Below are 17364 nucleotides of genomic sequence, written 5' to 3' on the forward strand. Positions count from 1 at the left end.
TCAGGTTCATCAAGCACAAGACCCGGGGGGTGGGCAGAGATCTGAAAAGGGCACATTCCAAGGAAGAATTGCTAGGTCAGAATGGTGAGGTGGGTGGCAGTATGTTGTTTGGTTTTTGCTGCTCTTAAATGCTTTCACCCCGTCCTAGTGAAAACTAGGGTGCTAGCCACTGCCTTGAGGCTGAGGGCAGTGGAGCGCATGTGCCTTTCCGTGGCACAACAGCTTTTGAAAATTTTAACCTAGCACTGTAGATTTCTTGTTCATTATTCTCCTGTCACAAGCTTTTATTTGTAAACATGTGATTCAGATACTTCCCTTGGTCTATACGAGATGGTACCCCAAATGAAAAATTTTTTCAAAGCTATGCATTTTAATTTTTTTACAAAGCAACCCTATCACCTTTAAAGTACTCTCCATTACACTTAATACATTTGTCAAATCTGCAATTCCATTCTTAGAAACTATTTTCAAACTCATCTGTTTCGATATCTGACAGCAACTCCCTCGTTTTTTTTCTTCACCTCTTCTAAGTTGCCAAATAGCTGTTCTTTCATGACCCTCTTCATTCTTGGAAACAAAAAGAAGTACACGGAGCAAGGTCAGGTGAGTAAGGTGCATGGAAGAGAGGTATGCTGTTTTTTAGGCCAAAAGCTGGTGCACTGAGATGACTGAGTGAGCAGGTGCATTGTCGTGGTGGCAAAACCAGTCCCTGTCTGCCATGAATCAGGCCTTTTTTTGTTACACACTTTTACACAATCTCTTCAGAACCTATAAATAGAAAGCTTGATTAGCGTCTGACCTGGTGGAACAAACTTCAAATGTACTACCCCCCTCACACTGAAAAAATAAATGAGCATCATTTTGATATTTTATTAAAGTTAACGAGCTTTTGGGGGCAAGGTGACGATGGTGTCTTTCACTGGCCTGCTTGATGTTTGCTTTCAGGGTCATAAGAATAGACCGTGCCTCGTCACCAGTATTGACCTGGGAAAGTCTGGATTGCTTCACAGAGATTCTTCAAAGTATGGCATGTTTCCACTCAGTGCTTTGTCCTGGTCAGAACCCAAGGCATACATTTCCACAGTGACCTCTCATTCCCAAGTCTTCCATTAAAATTTGCTGAACCAAGTTCCAAGATAGTCCAGATAATTGTGTTCTGCAAGCTGTGTCCCACATCACAAGTTTCTGTGGCATTTTTCCTGAGCAAGAAACAGTTTCACAGCCGTACCCTATTAAATCAGCCATGACAATAGATGAGGTTCATGTGAAAGTGCTTTTACGAAAGAATTCTGTGACCAGAGAACCTTCCCAGGCGACGCCACTGGGTGCACAAAATCAGAGCTAGTTGCTCACTGTGCATATTATGAAAGCTCCGCCCAGTGGTGCTTTTTCCCATTTTTAAAATTTGTTTTCATACCACCTCGCATGAGGTTCAGTTTTGATACTGTACCTTGAATAGGTTCTATAAGAATTAGCTATCAAAACAAGAATTAGAAAAAAATAACTGATGAGAATGCACATTCCTAGTTGCACCTGATGTGAACTGATATACTCAAGACTAATCAAAGTGTAAGAGCAACTACATTACTAAGAGGACTATTCTAAAGTTTCAGTGTCAGTGATCCATTACATTATTAAAATAGTCTGTAAAAGGCAGAGGGCCCTGTGGGAGAAGGCAGGAATGAAAAGGCCTTCAATAAGCTTTTATTGTCTAGTAAAATGAACTGTTTTATCTTTTAAATCAGTTAAGACTATTAGCTTTCTTACTACATAAAAGCTTCATGCTTAACTATTTCAGGAAAAGTACATTTCAATTGGATGGCTTACCACAAAATAGCAAGTAACTTGGAATGGCTGGCCAAAACAAAAACATTCTCTCTGGGCCCTGATAAAGGAATCCTGAGCAGGAACATGCATGCTAAAAGCATCTCAATGAATCAGGAGTGCGACCTGCCATCTCAGACAGAATAGCTTTTGAGGGCTCAAGGAAGTCCCCGTCACCTCTGTATGGATAGAAGAAGTCCTCCTCTTGGTGGTACAGAATGTAAGTACTCAGAACTCAAACCCCACAACTGCTTTAAAATCCTTCCACGGGGACCAGGGGTGGGGCTATGTATGGTATGTTCCTTCTGATGACTTTAAAGCAGTTGTGATGGCTAAGATGCTGCTATTGTAGCACTGAAACCTGCTGCCCTCTGATGTGTAGTCATCTTTTAGAATTTCGCTGGCTGGTCAGCTTTTAGCACAGTAACAGTACCATGTGGGGAGAGAGATATACCACAGGGGTATATCGACCTTATGCTAATGGCTCTCTGTTGGAAAGCTCTCATCAGTTAGCCAACAAGGATTTATTTCCTTTATAGAATAAAGATGAGACAATCATTTATTTAACTTTGCACTGATCCCTAGAAAAGGCATGGATGAAATTAAGAATGCAAAAGAAAAATGTAAACTGTTAATGTACAATTTTATAGGGCCAGGTTTATTGGGAGACAATGAGCCATTGACATGTAAGTTTCACAAGATGTCCTCAGAGTATTCCAGACCACAGGTACTCTGGGGGACCACTGAAGTTTCTCTGCGGCTCGCGGCTCTTTCTGTAGTGCTTCAGTTCTCGGTAGTTCCGCAGGGCCAGTACCATGCTGGCAGTGTACAAAATCACAAGAAGACAAGCAAAGGTGGCTGCTGCTCCATCAGTGCCTGCCAGCTCGCAGTTCATCCAGGTAAGACCCCTGCGGGCATAGAGCCGCTCTCTCATTTTGCAGGTGTCTGTGGAGTTGATCCGCAGAGCCACGTGGAGGTAAACGCCAATGCCTGTGCAGTAGCCCACTGCTGCTAGCAAGCTGAAGGCAGCCTCCACAAGGAGCCACTTTCCCGGCAGTTTTGTTAGGCTCTTGGCTCCTTGGAGTAAAACACCCATGGTGAGGACTCCCAGCCCCAGAGAAACTGCCACACCACCATAGATCAGGGGTGCCCTCAGGACCGTGTACTTCTGATCCAGCTGCCGAACCTGCTCCAGCTCAGTGCCCTCAAATGGTGAGTGGTAGTTCCCAAGGCCGCCACCACTGGTAATGCTGGCACTGAAACCGGCAAGGACGAAGTAGGAGGCCACGATACATATGAGAACCATTCCGTTCAGTATCACTTCCAATATCTGTACCACACCTAGGAGGAGACACACCTGGATTTAACACTGACAGAACTCACCCACGAAAACCCTCCAGGTCAAACCAGAGAAATGGCAGATGCTGTAATTTAAGTCACGATCCAATTCAGTGTTCACATCCCACCACTGCCACACCACACCCCCTTTTAAAATATGCACGTTTGAATAATTTGAAAACTGGCAATTTTTTTTAAATAAAAAGATTCTCCTGAGGGGGTGCACCATTCCTGGAAGTACTGCAATACTAGGTCAATGCGTGGAGTGGACAGAGCAAGCTCCTATTCCAGCTCCCTAATCCAAAAGTTCATTTAATATATTGTCCTCAGATAGAGGACGTATCAGATATTAAACTGATAAGAACAGATATTACAACTTGATCTTAGCCAAAAGGCTGAGAATTGGCAATTTCTTAAATAATTAAACATACCCTTACTCTGAGACTCAGCACCCACATGCATCACCCTAAAGAAAAATGAGGCCTTCTGTTTGTCCACACAAAACCAGGTACATGAATGTCCATAGCAGCTTTGTAACAGCCAAGTGTTGGAAACTCATGTTCTTCAGTGGGTGATTAAACACATGGGGGTGCATCCAAGGAGCCCTGGTGGCTTAAGTGGTTAAGCACTCAACTACTGCTTAAAAGGTCAGCAATTCAAACACATCGGTCACTCCAAGGGAGAAAGGTGTAGCAAGCAGTCTACTTTTGTAAAAGATTTATAACTTTGGAAATCCTATGAGACAGATTTTCTCTTGTCTTATGAGGTCACTATGAGTCAGAATCAATAGCAATCAATAGTTTTTGTTTTTTAAGTTGGTACATCCACACCGTGGAATACTACACAGCAAAAAGGAATGAAATACTAATACAGCTCAAGGAATTTCTGCTGTGTGAAAAAAGCCAGCCTCAAGGTCACATACTATATGATTCTACAACAGCCTTCTTGTAGACACAGACATGTAGAGTTGGGGGACAGATCGGGGTTAGCACTGACTGAAAAGAAGGTTGCGGGTGTGACTAAAGGGAGAACCTGGTGATGGAACAGTTCTGAAGTAGACGGGGTGGTTCTATGAACCCACATGTGATAGAACCACACACAACACACACGTGTGCAAACACAAATGGGTAAAACTGGCCAAATCTGAATCAACCCTATGGATTAGTCATGTCCATTTCCTGGTTTTGATATTATAATAGGCACAGTTACCACTGGGGTAAACTGGGTAATACACTGGGCCTCCCTATACTATTTTTACAACTTCCGGTGAAGCTCTAGTTCAAATTTTGGAACAACAGAATGACACCAAAATGTGTGAAAAAATTCACTCCTGCCTCCGCCTACCCCAACCACTTGTCATCAGTTTCTAGTACAATTTCACAGTGTGTTCAAAGTCACAAATTCTTATTTTATCCTTTCTCCTCCCCCCAAAAGCTTATCACACATCATCCTCGCTGTTTCTACTTAATCCATCCTAGAGAGGGTTCCAAGTAAGTTCATGGAAATATCCACATTCTTTGTTATGTGGCCTCCAACTCCATTGCTTAGGTGAGCCAGTTTACTCACCCAGAGCCCTACTGATGGACTCTGACTGGAGCTGCCCACCTGAGAATTTCTTACAAGTTCAAGGAACTTGCTTTGAGGTCAGCAGGGGCCATCGGGTGAATGGAGACTCTGTGTGCCTTTGGCCTGGTCAGTGTTCACTTGTTACTACCAGAAACCCCAGGCTCCTAGGTGTATTTCTGAGCAAAGGTCTGTCATTCTCATGGTTTAGAGATGAAAAGAGGAAAAGGTGGTTATTGGACAACAAGATCAAGTCCTCACTCTTCTGCCACGGGACCTTGCCCAGTTCACTCAGCCTTTCCAGGCTGTACACCCTGATGAGTGATCCCACAGAGCTGCAGTGAGTCTCACATGAAAGAACACAAAAACACTTTGAAAAATTATCAAATGTTATATAAGTAGATGGTGATACTAACATTCATAAAGTGGAAGGGGATTAGTAGCAGACTTCAGAAATGGGACCAATGTATGAAGAAAAGTGTGGCTTCCAGAGAGCAGAGAAATCCTCTAGTTCACCCTCATACTGAAAGAGAGCAGCATCCCCAAGTTCTTCAGCACAGCTGCCAGGCTTGCTGATCCTATCTCCTGCCGGGCCCACATGCATTCCTAGGAGATCCCTAGGGCACAGTCAAGAGCTCTGAGTTGAGAAACTATATTCCTCTCATTTAAAATTTGAAAATACCATCATACCCAAACAGCCTATTCTCCACCCAGGCACTGTGTACTGCTGGCCCTTCTCTCCCTCCAGCAGAATGAGTGGCTTGTCCCAAACACCATTCTAAAGCAAGTATGGCAGTAGCACACAAAAGCTAATCTTGTCCTCAGGACAGAAACAGCTATACCAACACCTGAACTTGTCCTTCTGGGACCCACCCTGCCAAGTGTGGAGTTCCAATCTGTGCAGCACGAATCTACTAGATGCTACACTGAAATGGAATACATCTGGATTTTGTCAATGAGCCACTAACTCCATTTATGAGGATAGTCTTGTGCCAGGTCAGATGATACTGGATATGTTTAGGATAAAAACACAAAATAATAATATATAATTGATGAAGGATTCATGAGGGTGGGAGGGAGGGGATGGAAAGAGGAACTGATATCAAGGGCTCAAGTAGAAAAAAAGTGTTTTGGAAATGTTGATGGAAACTTAGACAAGTGTGCTTAATACTATTGAGTGATGGATTGTTAAAAGATTCGCAAGATTCCCCCCAATAAAATGATTAATAATAGTACCTGCCAAGGCCTGGCCTGGTTTAGCGATCAATATTAAACAGGTTCACATATTTCTAAGCATGCTGTTAGTGGGGATGGGTGAGGAGAAAAGTGGGCAGTCATCAAAACTTGTCTTGGAAGAAAGGCCTGGTGATCTACTGAACAGCCAACCACGGAAAAGTTGATGGAGTGAAATAAACAAGAGTTCTGTTCTGCTCTCTGTGGCCAGCATGACTCAGAGCTGCCTCAGTGCCTGACCGCTGGCTATCAGGGTTTATTTCTACAAAGGGAGAAGCAAACAGGAATGAGATCTGTGTCGGCAATAGCTTTTATCTGGCGAGACTGCTTTGCGGCTGGTCATTTAACCCTCCACTGACTTCTGCATCTACTTCGGTCGTTGCGCTGTTACTGTGGTCCTGGAAAAACAGATCAAACCAGGTTTTTAATTTTCCAATTTAAAACACATGCTCAATCCAGCCATATGTAAAGTGAAGAATAAAAATTCATTCTCTTCATAAATAAAATAATACTAAAAAATAACGCTTTCTTAGGTCTTCCCGAAGGCGCCCTGGCGGCACCTTGGTAAGCACTGAGCTACTAACTGACAAGTCAGTGGTTTGAATCCACTCAGCAGCTTTTTCGGATAAAGAACTGACAATCTGCTCTTAGGATTACAGCCTAAAAAGCCCCACGGGACAGACCTACTCGGTGCTCCAGGGTCACTCTGAGTTGTGAGCAACCCAGATTTGGAGAGGAGACTCCCAAATAACATGTATTCTTTGAGAAATTTTCTTTTAACATGAACACATTTTATTGCTTTGAGAAATTTTCGAGCCATATACAAGTACACACATATTTCCTTTTCTAAACCTAAATGGAACTCCCACTTAAATGTGATCAAGCACATTTAAAGGAATAATAAACATACTGCAAAGAGAACCATTGCCTCCAAATTGAAATTTCTCTTTGGATTTTTTTTATTGGAGCCACATAAAGGAAAGAACATACTACTTTTTTTTTCACAGAACTATATTTTAATGTTTCATAAAGCCACAAATTAATGTCTGACCCAAAGTAACAGACTGTTCCATTGGGAAAGATTTTCAATTCTTTTATTCTGGATGGGTCCTGAATTCCACATGCCAGGCTTAATTCTTTGTACAGTGGTACATTTACAAGAGGTACAAAACACTTATTGAGCTTTCAAGGCAATTATAAGGGGCCTTAGAATAGCTCCTTTGCAGTGAATTAATCTGATTCCTCTTTCTTCAGCCCACACCCACCTCCAACTTAAACTGTACAAGAGTATTCGCCTCAGAAGCCCTCACCGCCTTCAGCCACAGTTCTGAGGAAGTGGAAGAAAGGGAGCGTTCAGGCCAAAATGATGTCTCGTGGCTTTTCATCGTTGTTGAAGGGAAGGTTCTTCAACCCCCTCCCTTGATTGCCGTTTCGTCAGGAAGGGTTCCTTGTGGGCCGTGGGCTCCGAGGCCACAGAAACCACAGCATGCTGTGCAGTGGGCTGGTCGCTTTCCAGGGTGGGCACCATCCCTGACGAGTGTTCTTGAGAAAGAGAGCAGTGCGGGGTCGCTGCCAGCACCTCCATTGTCAGAACATGGAGGGAAAAGACCCTTAAAATACAATCATTTCTGCTGGCTTGTCTTTCAACTTCCTTACTTTTCGGTAACCCTTGATGGCCAGGGCAGCCCCAAAGGCAAAGACCACGATGCCCAGGACGGCAAAGATGGCGGCTCCTATGTCCCCCCCATGGAAAGCGCAGCTGAAGCCACTGTAGCCCTTGCTTTGGTACAGTGCTTCCCTCTCCTTACACAGAGCGGAGTGGTAGGCAGCAGAGAGCTGGCTGAAGTAGAAATACAAAGCCGGGATGTATGCTACAGCAATAAGCGTGTCCAGTAAGGCTTCAACCCCCAGGCATGGTGGGCAGTGCCACGGGACCCGCAGGACACCCATGGCAATGAGGAGGCAGCTGTAAGCCAGGAGGGCTCCGCTGTAGGCCATGGCTGCAGTGACTGTGGGCAGCTTCAGCTGGTAGAACTGGACATCCAGCTGCTGGGCTTTCTCTCCATCGGCACCGTCAAAACCACTGTAAGCCCCTCCGAACTGGTAGTAGTAAATGCCCCCCAGGCTGGTGATGCCCGTGTAGCCCCCTGTGGAACTGTAAGATACAGAGCTGCAGGCCAGGATCAGCAAGTTCAGGAGAACCTCCAGCATCTGGCAGCAGGCTGCAAAAAAAGGGTGTGTTACCATTTGGGGAGATGATACTTAATCCCTGGGTGATGCAGACAGTGAAGCTTGGCTGTTAACCCAAAGGTTAAAGTTCAAATCCACCAGAGGCACCTTGTAAGAAAGACAGACCTGGCAATCTACTTCGGAAAAGTCAGCCACTAAAAATCCCACGGGGCACAGCTCTACTCAGACACACGGGGCTGCCAGGAGTTGGAATCAAAAGCACCTGCTCCGGTTGCTACTTCTTTTGTGTGTGTGACTTAGCACTTGAGAGATTCTTCTAGCTCGCACCACTATTTATGCTGTCCCCTGGGAACGATTCGGTGCCTAACTGGTTTGTGATGGTAGTGAGGAACTCTAGTCTGCAGACGGAACCAGAGCTACGGAGGACTGAAAGGAGAGCGGAGCCGCCGATCTCGTGAGAGGTGCAGGCAGATGGTGGAAGAGATGAAATCAGCAGGAAGAAAGGCTTCCTGTGCGGCGGGAAAGGCCAGATGTGCTCTTCCCTGCCCTCTCCCCTGAACAAGAAGGGGGTTCCTGTTGACACCTGCTTTGTAGCTATCTTCAATTGTAGAGGTGACTTCTAGTTTGGGGGGAAAGCCATTGAGCTTAGAAAATGCTGACCTTAGAAAAAAGTATGGACGTGTACGTCAAAATGTTAACTACGAGTTTCATGCCTTGTGAAAAATTAAGTTAAAATCACACTCCTTAGGAGAACTGAGTCTCTGTTAAAACTTGGTGATGGCCACGAAAGGGATCCAGGTTTCCCACCAAAGCTGGGCGCTTCTCTCAACATCCGCTTTGTTGAGATATAGTTTACAAACAATAAAATGCGCCCACATTAAACATACAGTCTGACAGGATTAACAAATGTATGTCCTGTTTAATTCCATTTTTCCACAAATCTTTTGAAGCTCCACAGTACACAAGTTTGGCTTTTTCTGCGTATGAACGCACTCATACCCAGTTTTTTTGTTTGTTTGTTTTTTTCATACTCAGTTCTTCAAGCCTGCTTGCCTAGGCACACTGAAAACTTGCATGCTTTGAAGCTGGACATTGTCCATAGTGGACAGGTTTTGGGGTTGGCTGAAGGCCCACTTTGGAAGGCCTGATGGTCAACATCACTGGCATGTAGAGAAGCAGCTTTTGTGCCTGGTTCCAGTTGATCTCCTCATGAAACTGGATCACATGATTGCTCAGGGCAAGGATTCTCTCCCAAGTTATTCTCTTCACATTCTGCCCCCCAAAGTGCACATTTGTGCATTGTCTCCTTTGATAATAAATGGAATGCATAGTTCAGTGTTAGAAAAAAGTGTAGACAAAAGGAAACAATGTGTGAAAATTGTCTATGAGCCAACTGATAAAAATCACCATTATTGAAAAGTTCATTTTTCTTCTGGGTTTCTGGTTGCACCCACACCCCATAGATTTTGCATCTGACTCTGACCTATGATTGAATCACCTACTTTTTTAAAAAACATTTTATTAGGGACTCATACAACTCATCACAATCCATACATACACCAATTATGTAAAGCACATTTGTACATTCTTTGCCCCCATCATTTTCAAAGCATTTGCTCTCCACCTACTTTTCACTTAATGGTACTTTGTGAACATTTTTCTATACAGTGCATATGAATCTACACCACAATTTTAAAAGACGTTCACACCGTCAAGTTGATTTTGACACACAGCAACCCCATGTGGCTGAGTGGAACTGCCCCGAGGAGTTTTCTAGTCTGGAATCTTCATGAAGCAGAGCCCTGATGATAAAGTGGCTGTGTGCTGGGCTCCTAACTGCAGTACCATTGAACCGCAAAGTCAGCAGTTCAAACCCCAGCCACTCCTCAGGAGAAAGCTGAGGTCGTCTACTCCCATGAAACCCACAGGTACAGTCCTACCACGACCCGTAGGGTCACTATGAGTCTGAATTGACTCAGTGGCAGTGGGTTGAGGTTTTTGTTGAAATCTTTATGAGACAAGAGCACCACCAGGTCTTTCTCCCAAAGAGCCACTGGCGGGCTCAAACCACCAACTTCCAGCTAGCAGCAGAGCGCCACCACGGCACCTTGAAAGGTGATCCACAGTGAGTTTATCTTATGACAGCGTGAATGATATTCACTCTCTCTGTGTTCTGTTCTCTGGGAGAGAGTAATTTCTGCACAGATAGGAATAGCCCACACCTTACTCCTGTTTTAGCTTTTGTAGAAACAAAGAAATCACAAGTTGGGGGAAAGTCTTAAAAAAAAGCCCCGCGGCTCTCCCAATCCTCAAAAAATGCACACAAGTTTGGCTCTGAGTCAGCAGCCTCGTTCCCAGCAGCCATTTGGAACCATTCCTGACATCCTGGCTCTGACTGGCAGAATCATCCCAATCTGCTCACTCAGGAATGAACGCTTCAAGTCAAATTCGGGTGTGAAATCTTGGAGAAAGCTCAGTCCAGTGGGCACTGAGTGAGGGTACTAGAGAAGTATTTTTAAAAGGGGGCTTGAGAAATGCCAGTTAGGGAAAAAGACGAGGAAACAAAACCCCACAGCTGTCACCCTGAACTCCCCCCACGTGATGAAGTGTGAATGCTCTCGGCAGTGGGGACCAGTTGTTACTGAGTGTACTCCAACCCAAGGAGACCTTATGGAGCTCAGAGTTGACCCGTGAGAAAGTTTTCAATGGGCCCTCGGCGTGGACTTGAACCACCAACCTTGCCATCCAAGCTAAGCACTTAACCATTTGCACCACTGGGGAGTGGGCCCTAGTAATGGGGAGCCCTGTGTTTTCCCCGCTCTCCAGTGGACTGCAATTGCAACACCTCCAAAGTAAATGTTCCTAAGTAGGAAACTGGCTCAGAAATTCAACCTTAAAGCCCTCTGGAGTCCTAAATCTGAAAGCTATGAAGCGGCCCAGGCACCACCGACTATAGAGACTACAATTATCCTGGGAGGAAAAGAAATGAAACATTTAAAGTTAAGGCTGGAAGCTGAAATGTGATCACCACAATTAGAGCATTAAAGATCTGAAGAAAGAGGGATGAGCAAGAGGGAAAGGAATCGGCGACAAGTGCAAGCTCGGGAGACCAAGAGGAGCCTGGAAATGCACCTTCTCTCCAGGTACATTTCTCCCCTTTCACCCAACGACAAATGTGCACACTTGTCCTCTGTAAACCACCCCCCTTCCATCGGTCATAACACCTGCCTGAGCTTTTTGTCTGACCTGTACCCTCAGCCCCTGGCAATTTTACCACCTGAAGTCCATGGTGTGAAGTGAACTGGGGCCTTCTCTTCTGACTGTTGGCCTCAGTGGTCCAAGCTGTCTAAGAGTAGACCACCCCAAACTTCAGAGTCTTATCCTGGAAGCTAGTGAGAGCAACAGCTACCTCCCAATTTTACAAGGCCAGTCAGAGGCAGCAGAACAAGACAAAGTAGCTCAAACAAGAGACCAAAATATAGCACCAAAAAAGAGAGGGTGGGTTCCACCTCTACAGAAAAATCACACACAAATTATTCTGGTCCCCGATAAAATGACCTTTAAAAACAAAGAAACAAAAACACTCAAATAAAAAGACATTCTGGTGACCTTTATCCAGGTATTAATGTCCTGCTTGAGGCAAGTGGTGGTGTTTAATGATGGTTCTCTCCAAACAAGGCAGCACTCTGTGTGTTTCTGCGATGAGAATTCTGTACGGGCTGTTATTTGTTAGCTTCCACTGCTGAACCTTCCTCTCCCAGTCAGACTGACTCAGAAACCCAACCTGCAGGCTCAATGCCAAAATGCCAGAAGCCAAAGCTCAATCAAGCCCTGCTCTCACCTCTTGGTAAATCAATCACAAGAGGAAAGCAAAACAAAGCAACAAGTCAAAACCCCCTCGATGGGGAGAGCTGCTTACCAGCTTACGGCTTATTTCTGCTACTTATATCACCAAGAAAGGCAGAAAGGTCACCTGAGGAAACCATTTCCGGCCTTAGGACTCAGATTCTGTTTCCATTCTATTCCATTCCAGCTGAGCCTGTTGGCACCAGGGGAGTTGAGAGAATTACAGACACCCAGATAGGGCTCAAACATGTAAACTACAGGGAGGATCCTCGTCCCTAGGTTGCCCAGAGCCCTTTAATAAAAATCTCTTGTAATCCTGTAATCGCCCACATTAGTGCAGCCATTTTAAGACACACTTAAAGTATGAGCTCTGGTTTCTCTCCCCTGAGGCTGGGAGGCTTCCCCATTAGTCATGTGCAGCTGAGAAAGTATCATCTGATCATGTGTGCCATAAGGGCTTGCCCTGACAAACCAGATTGTCCTCATTACTGGCCCAGCCCAGCCTGTGGTGCTAGGATGGGGCATTGGGGAGCTGACACCGTGGAAGCCAGAACTTAGTAGGTTTGGGTCTCAGGGGAAAAAAAAAAGTTTAAAAGACATACGTTTTGGCAACAGTGGCTGTCGTGGTTTGTAATTCTATAATCAAACTGATTCCAACTCCGTGATTCTACAGAACAGGGTAGATGTACTGCCCAGTAGGTTTCCAAGGCTGTAATCTTTATGGAAGTAGAAAGCCTCATCTTTCTCCCTCAGGGCGGCTGGTGGGTTTGAACTTCTGGCTTTGTGGTTATCAATCATCATAATCACAAATGTCCATGTAAAACCCAAACCACTGCCACTGAATTGTTTCCAACTCGTAGTGATGCTGGATGGGGTTTCCAAAGTTGTTCATCATTATGGGAACAGACACCAGTGTAGACATCTGAAAGTACATTCTCAGGTCTGAGCTCTGCCTTCAAACCATGAAGGAGATACCCAGAGGCCGAGGGTAACCTCACCAGGATCCGGGCATATATAAGAAGTGTGGAATCCGCATACAGGTGTGGAAACGAAACCACTAGGAACCAAAAGGGAACGTTGGCATGATGTTTTACCCCACCAGCTAAGAACAACCCTTGAAGGTCAAGGGTCCAATTGCTTGCGAAATGGCTCACCTCTCCCAGTGCACAGGTATCTGCATTTGTGGCAGTCCAGGAGTCCCTCGGCCTCAGACTGGTAGAATTCCACTTCCTCTAGACCAGACCTGGGAATGGACGGCACGTATCTCCCTGCAGCGAGTTCACTGTAAACAAAACACACAGGCGCGGTGGGTGATTGTTGTGGTTGTTACCAGTCCATTCTGAGTCTAAGTATCAGAACAGAACTGCTCTTTCCGCAGGGTTTTCAAAGCTGTAATCTTTACAAATACATTCTGCCACATCTTCCTCCTACAGAGCAGCTAGTGGGCCCCAATCCGGGACTTTTGGGTTTGAAACTAAGCCCGGAACATTTGAGCTACCAGGGGTCCTCTGCTGCCATAGAGTGAATTCTGACTCCTTTTGACCCCACAGAGTGGAACAGCCTCGGTGGGTTGCCAATACTGTAACTCTTTACGGGCGTAAAAAGCCTCATCTTTCTCCCTTGGAGCAGCTGTTGGCTTTGAACTGATGACCTTGCAGTCCCCTACACCACACTGTCAACAATTGAGGGTAGTACCCCTTTTAGCCCAACAATTAGATGGAGAAAAAACAGAAATGCATTGCCTTTCGGTTCAGAACACTAACTGGCTGTGAACAAAAATAACCCCTCAACTTGCTTTTGGGGAATGGGTAAGAGAGCTTTAGAGGCTGGGTCTCCAGTTTTATGAGGAAAAGTTGTCGATTCTTCCGGGTCACATCGCTGCAACACGAAGTGGCTACAGTTGGAAAGCAAGCGCTAGTGTGTGTGACTCTCGCGGCACACCCTTTGGTAATGTAGTCTGTTTCAGATAACGTAACATAAACTCAGGATAGCAGCCTCCTCCCGGCTGTGTGCACACAACCCTGGAGTCGCCCAGCGGGACGGAGCCTAATACCTCCTCAAAGACAAGGGTCAACGCACACAAGTTGGGCATCAGCTCAGGACCTGTTTCTCGCTGTCTTGCTCTGTAAACTGGGAGCTGGCAGGGGGAATAGCACACCTGTACACAGTGCACCGTGTCTTATACCCTGGGCATTCCGTAAGGTTTGTGAGACTTGATGGAATGTTAGATGGAAAGGTGATCAAGGTGGAGGGAGGCAGGGCACCCACCTGCGGTGCACAAGGGGCAATCGCGTGAGCAAGTAGGGTGGAAGTGCTCTTGGCTTCCAGTCAAGGAAGAACACCGTGCAGTCACCTCTAAGGGCAAAGGGACTTTAAACTGACTTCCTTCTGGGAAGATGGCCTTTGGCACGGGCCAAAGAAGCCCGTAAAGCAGGCGCTTCCACTCCCACGCCCCTCAAGGTGTGCTCACCGGTCCGGTCCAGGCGCCGCACTCACCTGTCTGGCCCCCGGCGCGCGAAGCCCTCCTTCCTGCGGGCTGGCGGCCCCGGGGTTTCCCAGGGCGAGGCCCAGGGGGGCGGGGCCGCGTCCCAATTCGGTCCCAGGGGTTCGGCCCGCGTCCGGCTCGGGCGGGACTTTTCCCAAACTCGTCCTTCCTCGGGGCGATGGCTCCCGACCCCGCGTCGGTCCGGCCGGCGGTCTCGGTCCCTCCCCCCGCTCTGGTCCGCCCGCCGCTCCGCGTCCCGCCGCTCCGCGTCCCGCCGCCCGTCCCCCGGCCTGTCCCGCAGTCGCTCGGCGTGGTGGTCTCGCTTGGGACGGGCGGGCCGGTCTGGGTCTCGTTCTCTCGGGCGGGCCCGCGGCTCGCGAGCCCCCGAAGGCTCTCCCATAGCCGGGTTCCGCGTCCCCGCCCCGGAGCGACCGGCGACAAACTTTCCCGGTCGGTGGCCGAGCCTCGGGGAGGAGCGGGGTGGCGAGCGCACCTGTGGCGCGCACGCGCGCGAGCCCCGCTGCGGGCCCGGAGGGCGCTCACCTGGACGCACGCGCCGGCAGAGGGCGCAGCTGTGCGCAGGGCCGCCGAGCGGAGACACGCCCCCAGCCTGGGGCGGAAGCCGCGGGGGGTCGGGCCCGGGGGCGTGGCTGCTCGAAACCCGAGGGGCGTGGCTTCCGTCCCCCGAGTGACCTTATAGGAAGGCCGACCTGCGTGCTTTCCCGGGACTGTCACTGTGCAGCAGGTGCCGCCGCGTCTCTCTGGGGAGGGGCTGTTGGTTTTGAACCCCCGTTCCTGCGCTCAGCGGTCCAAAGGATAACCCACTATCCCACCGAAAACCAAACCCCCCAAACCCTGCGCCTTCCGTGAGGGAGGGAGCCAGCAAAGAAAGGCCCTCGGAACGCGAGCCTCAGGTGGCTCCCCTGAGCACCTGGCGTAGGCTAGCGCCGGAAAGGTCGCCCTCCACGCTCAACCACGACCTACCGTCAGTCAATAGGGTAGTATGGAAATTTCCATCCTAAAGGAGAACCTAATGCAAGGTCCAAACATGTGTCTAAGAAATATTTTAATGAACATGTCTCTTGTGGGGTGTGTGTGTGTGTGTGACGCGTTTGAGGACAGTTTTACCATCAGTTATGGATGGAATTGTGTCCTTCAGAAAGTTATGTTGAAGCCCTAATTGCCATGCCTGCACCTGCGACCCTCTGTGGGGAAATGGGTCTTTCTTTGAAGATATTCCCAGATAGGTAATATTAGAGTAGTATGGGTCCTAATGTTAATCTTACCTCTCTCCACCTTATAATCCTAGAGGAGGGCTTGATAAAAGCAGGGTGCAGACACAGTCAGAGTCACCGCACAAATCTGGCTGCGAGACCAGGAACGCCCGGAAACATTGGAGGGGGAACAGGTGACAGAAACGGAAAGCGAACAGGAAAGTCTCCCTCTAGTGCACACAGAGAGAATAGCCCTGCCAACAGCCAGGTTCAACCTTCCAACCTCCAGAGCAGCGTGAAAATAAAACCCTCTTGACAGTTGATGGCGCTTTGTTGTGACAGCCCTGAGAAACGAAGACGGTGTTACCAACGCAGGCCTCAGAGGGCACAGCGGGGAAACACAGGCCCAGACTGGAGGAAAGGGGAAAGCCTGCCATTGTGAGCGAGCTGAGAGGAGAGTTGCCAAGGAAAGGAGACTGAGGAGTGAATGAATAGGTAACAGCTTTCTGAGGAAGGTCATGAATCTTCATTGAGGCAGGGTTGTTGCTTAGCCTGGAAATGCCTTGTCAGACCCCTTGCTATCTGTTATCTTGCTGAATGTTACCCATGTTGGTTTGGTGATGTTTTTCCCTGGATTTTTTCGTCCCTTAACCCAAGTTCTGTTGTCTCAGGGCCTTTTCAGTGCATTTTTGGTGGGCCAGGTCTGGTTATAATCTATTATCCCAGGAGGCAATGGCTTAAAAGAAGCAGATTATCAGGAAGGAAAACCACAGCCATTGAGTTGATTCTGAATCGCCTTCCAAGGCGGTAAATATTTACAGGGGCAGGTGACCACATCATTATCCCTCGAAGTGGCTGGTGGTTTTGAACCGTCAACCTGTAGATATGGTCATTGGGCAAGCTTTGGAATTTACAGTGTTACACAGGGCCAAACGGGTTGGGGTCGCCTTAACATCCTCCCAGTTAGGTTCTGTGAATGGTTTCATTCCATCACTCCCTACAAGAGAAACAGTCATTGGGATGTGTAGCTAAAAGGGACACCTTTGGATAGTCTCTGTGTGATCTGATGAGCCCCTTTCTCCTTCAGAACACCTTGTGTTTATCCTCAATTTAAGAGACCTAAACGGAGAGGCATTGCTAGCCCCAATCCCTTTCAAGGACACTGAATGAGAAAGGAAATTTACAGGGATGGCCGAGTTGGCCAGCAGGGGTCAGCACAGGTTCAGACTTGGGATGTTCTATCAGTAATAACTGGAGGCCTCTGGGCCCTGACCCACACCTTGTGGTCTTCCTCAGTCTGAGCACTTGCTTATCTCAACCTGGGTGACCATAACTCCTCACTCTAGCGTGGTTGAAATCACGCACTTCAGTTTCAACTCAGTGGCAGTGAGTTCAGTTTAGATCAGGGTTTCCTGCACTTCATAGAAGGGCTTGGGAACCGCCATGTGCCTAAAGAACGAACAAGCCTGTCTGGGAAGAAGGACAACTAGAGTACTTCTGAGAAGGAAGGATGGCAAGCCTTTGTCTCGTGTCCTCTGGACATAATTATCTTAAGAGACTGGACCTCATGCTTGAGGGACGCTGAAAGAGAGGAAGGCCCTTGGTATGATGTACTGACACAGTGGCGGCGCCGAAGGACTCAAGCATGAGAACTGTTGGGAGGGCCGTGCG

General features: G+C 47.4%; 1 protein-coding gene and 1 non-coding gene across 2 annotated transcripts; both read right to left on the reverse strand.

Moving 5' to 3' along the window:
- Positions 1-2530: 2530 nt before the first annotated feature.
- On the reverse strand, positions 2531-14889 carry MARVELD3 (MARVEL domain containing 3). The gene is made up of 3 exons (XM_075537453.1): positions 14491-14889; positions 13149-13276; positions 2531-3165 (listed from the first exon to the last, which is right to left on the reverse strand). Exons 1-3 carry the CDS (start codon positions 14877-14879, stop codon positions 2531-2533), a joined length of 1152 nt encoding a protein of 383 aa, XP_075393568.1. The 5' UTR covers positions 14880-14889.
- Positions 3378-3569, reverse strand: LOC142433001 (U2 spliceosomal RNA). The gene has a single exon (XR_012781063.1). It is a non-coding gene; the product is annotated as a U2 spliceosomal RNA (small nuclear RNA).
- Positions 14890-17364: the final 2475 nt, after the last annotated feature.

Source organism: Tenrec ecaudatus, chromosome 18, assembly GCF_050624435.1.
Source record: "Tenrec ecaudatus isolate mTenEca1 chromosome 18, mTenEca1.hap1, whole genome shotgun sequence".
Taxonomy (NCBI): domain Eukaryota; kingdom Metazoa; phylum Chordata; class Mammalia; order Afrosoricida; family Tenrecidae; genus Tenrec; species Tenrec ecaudatus.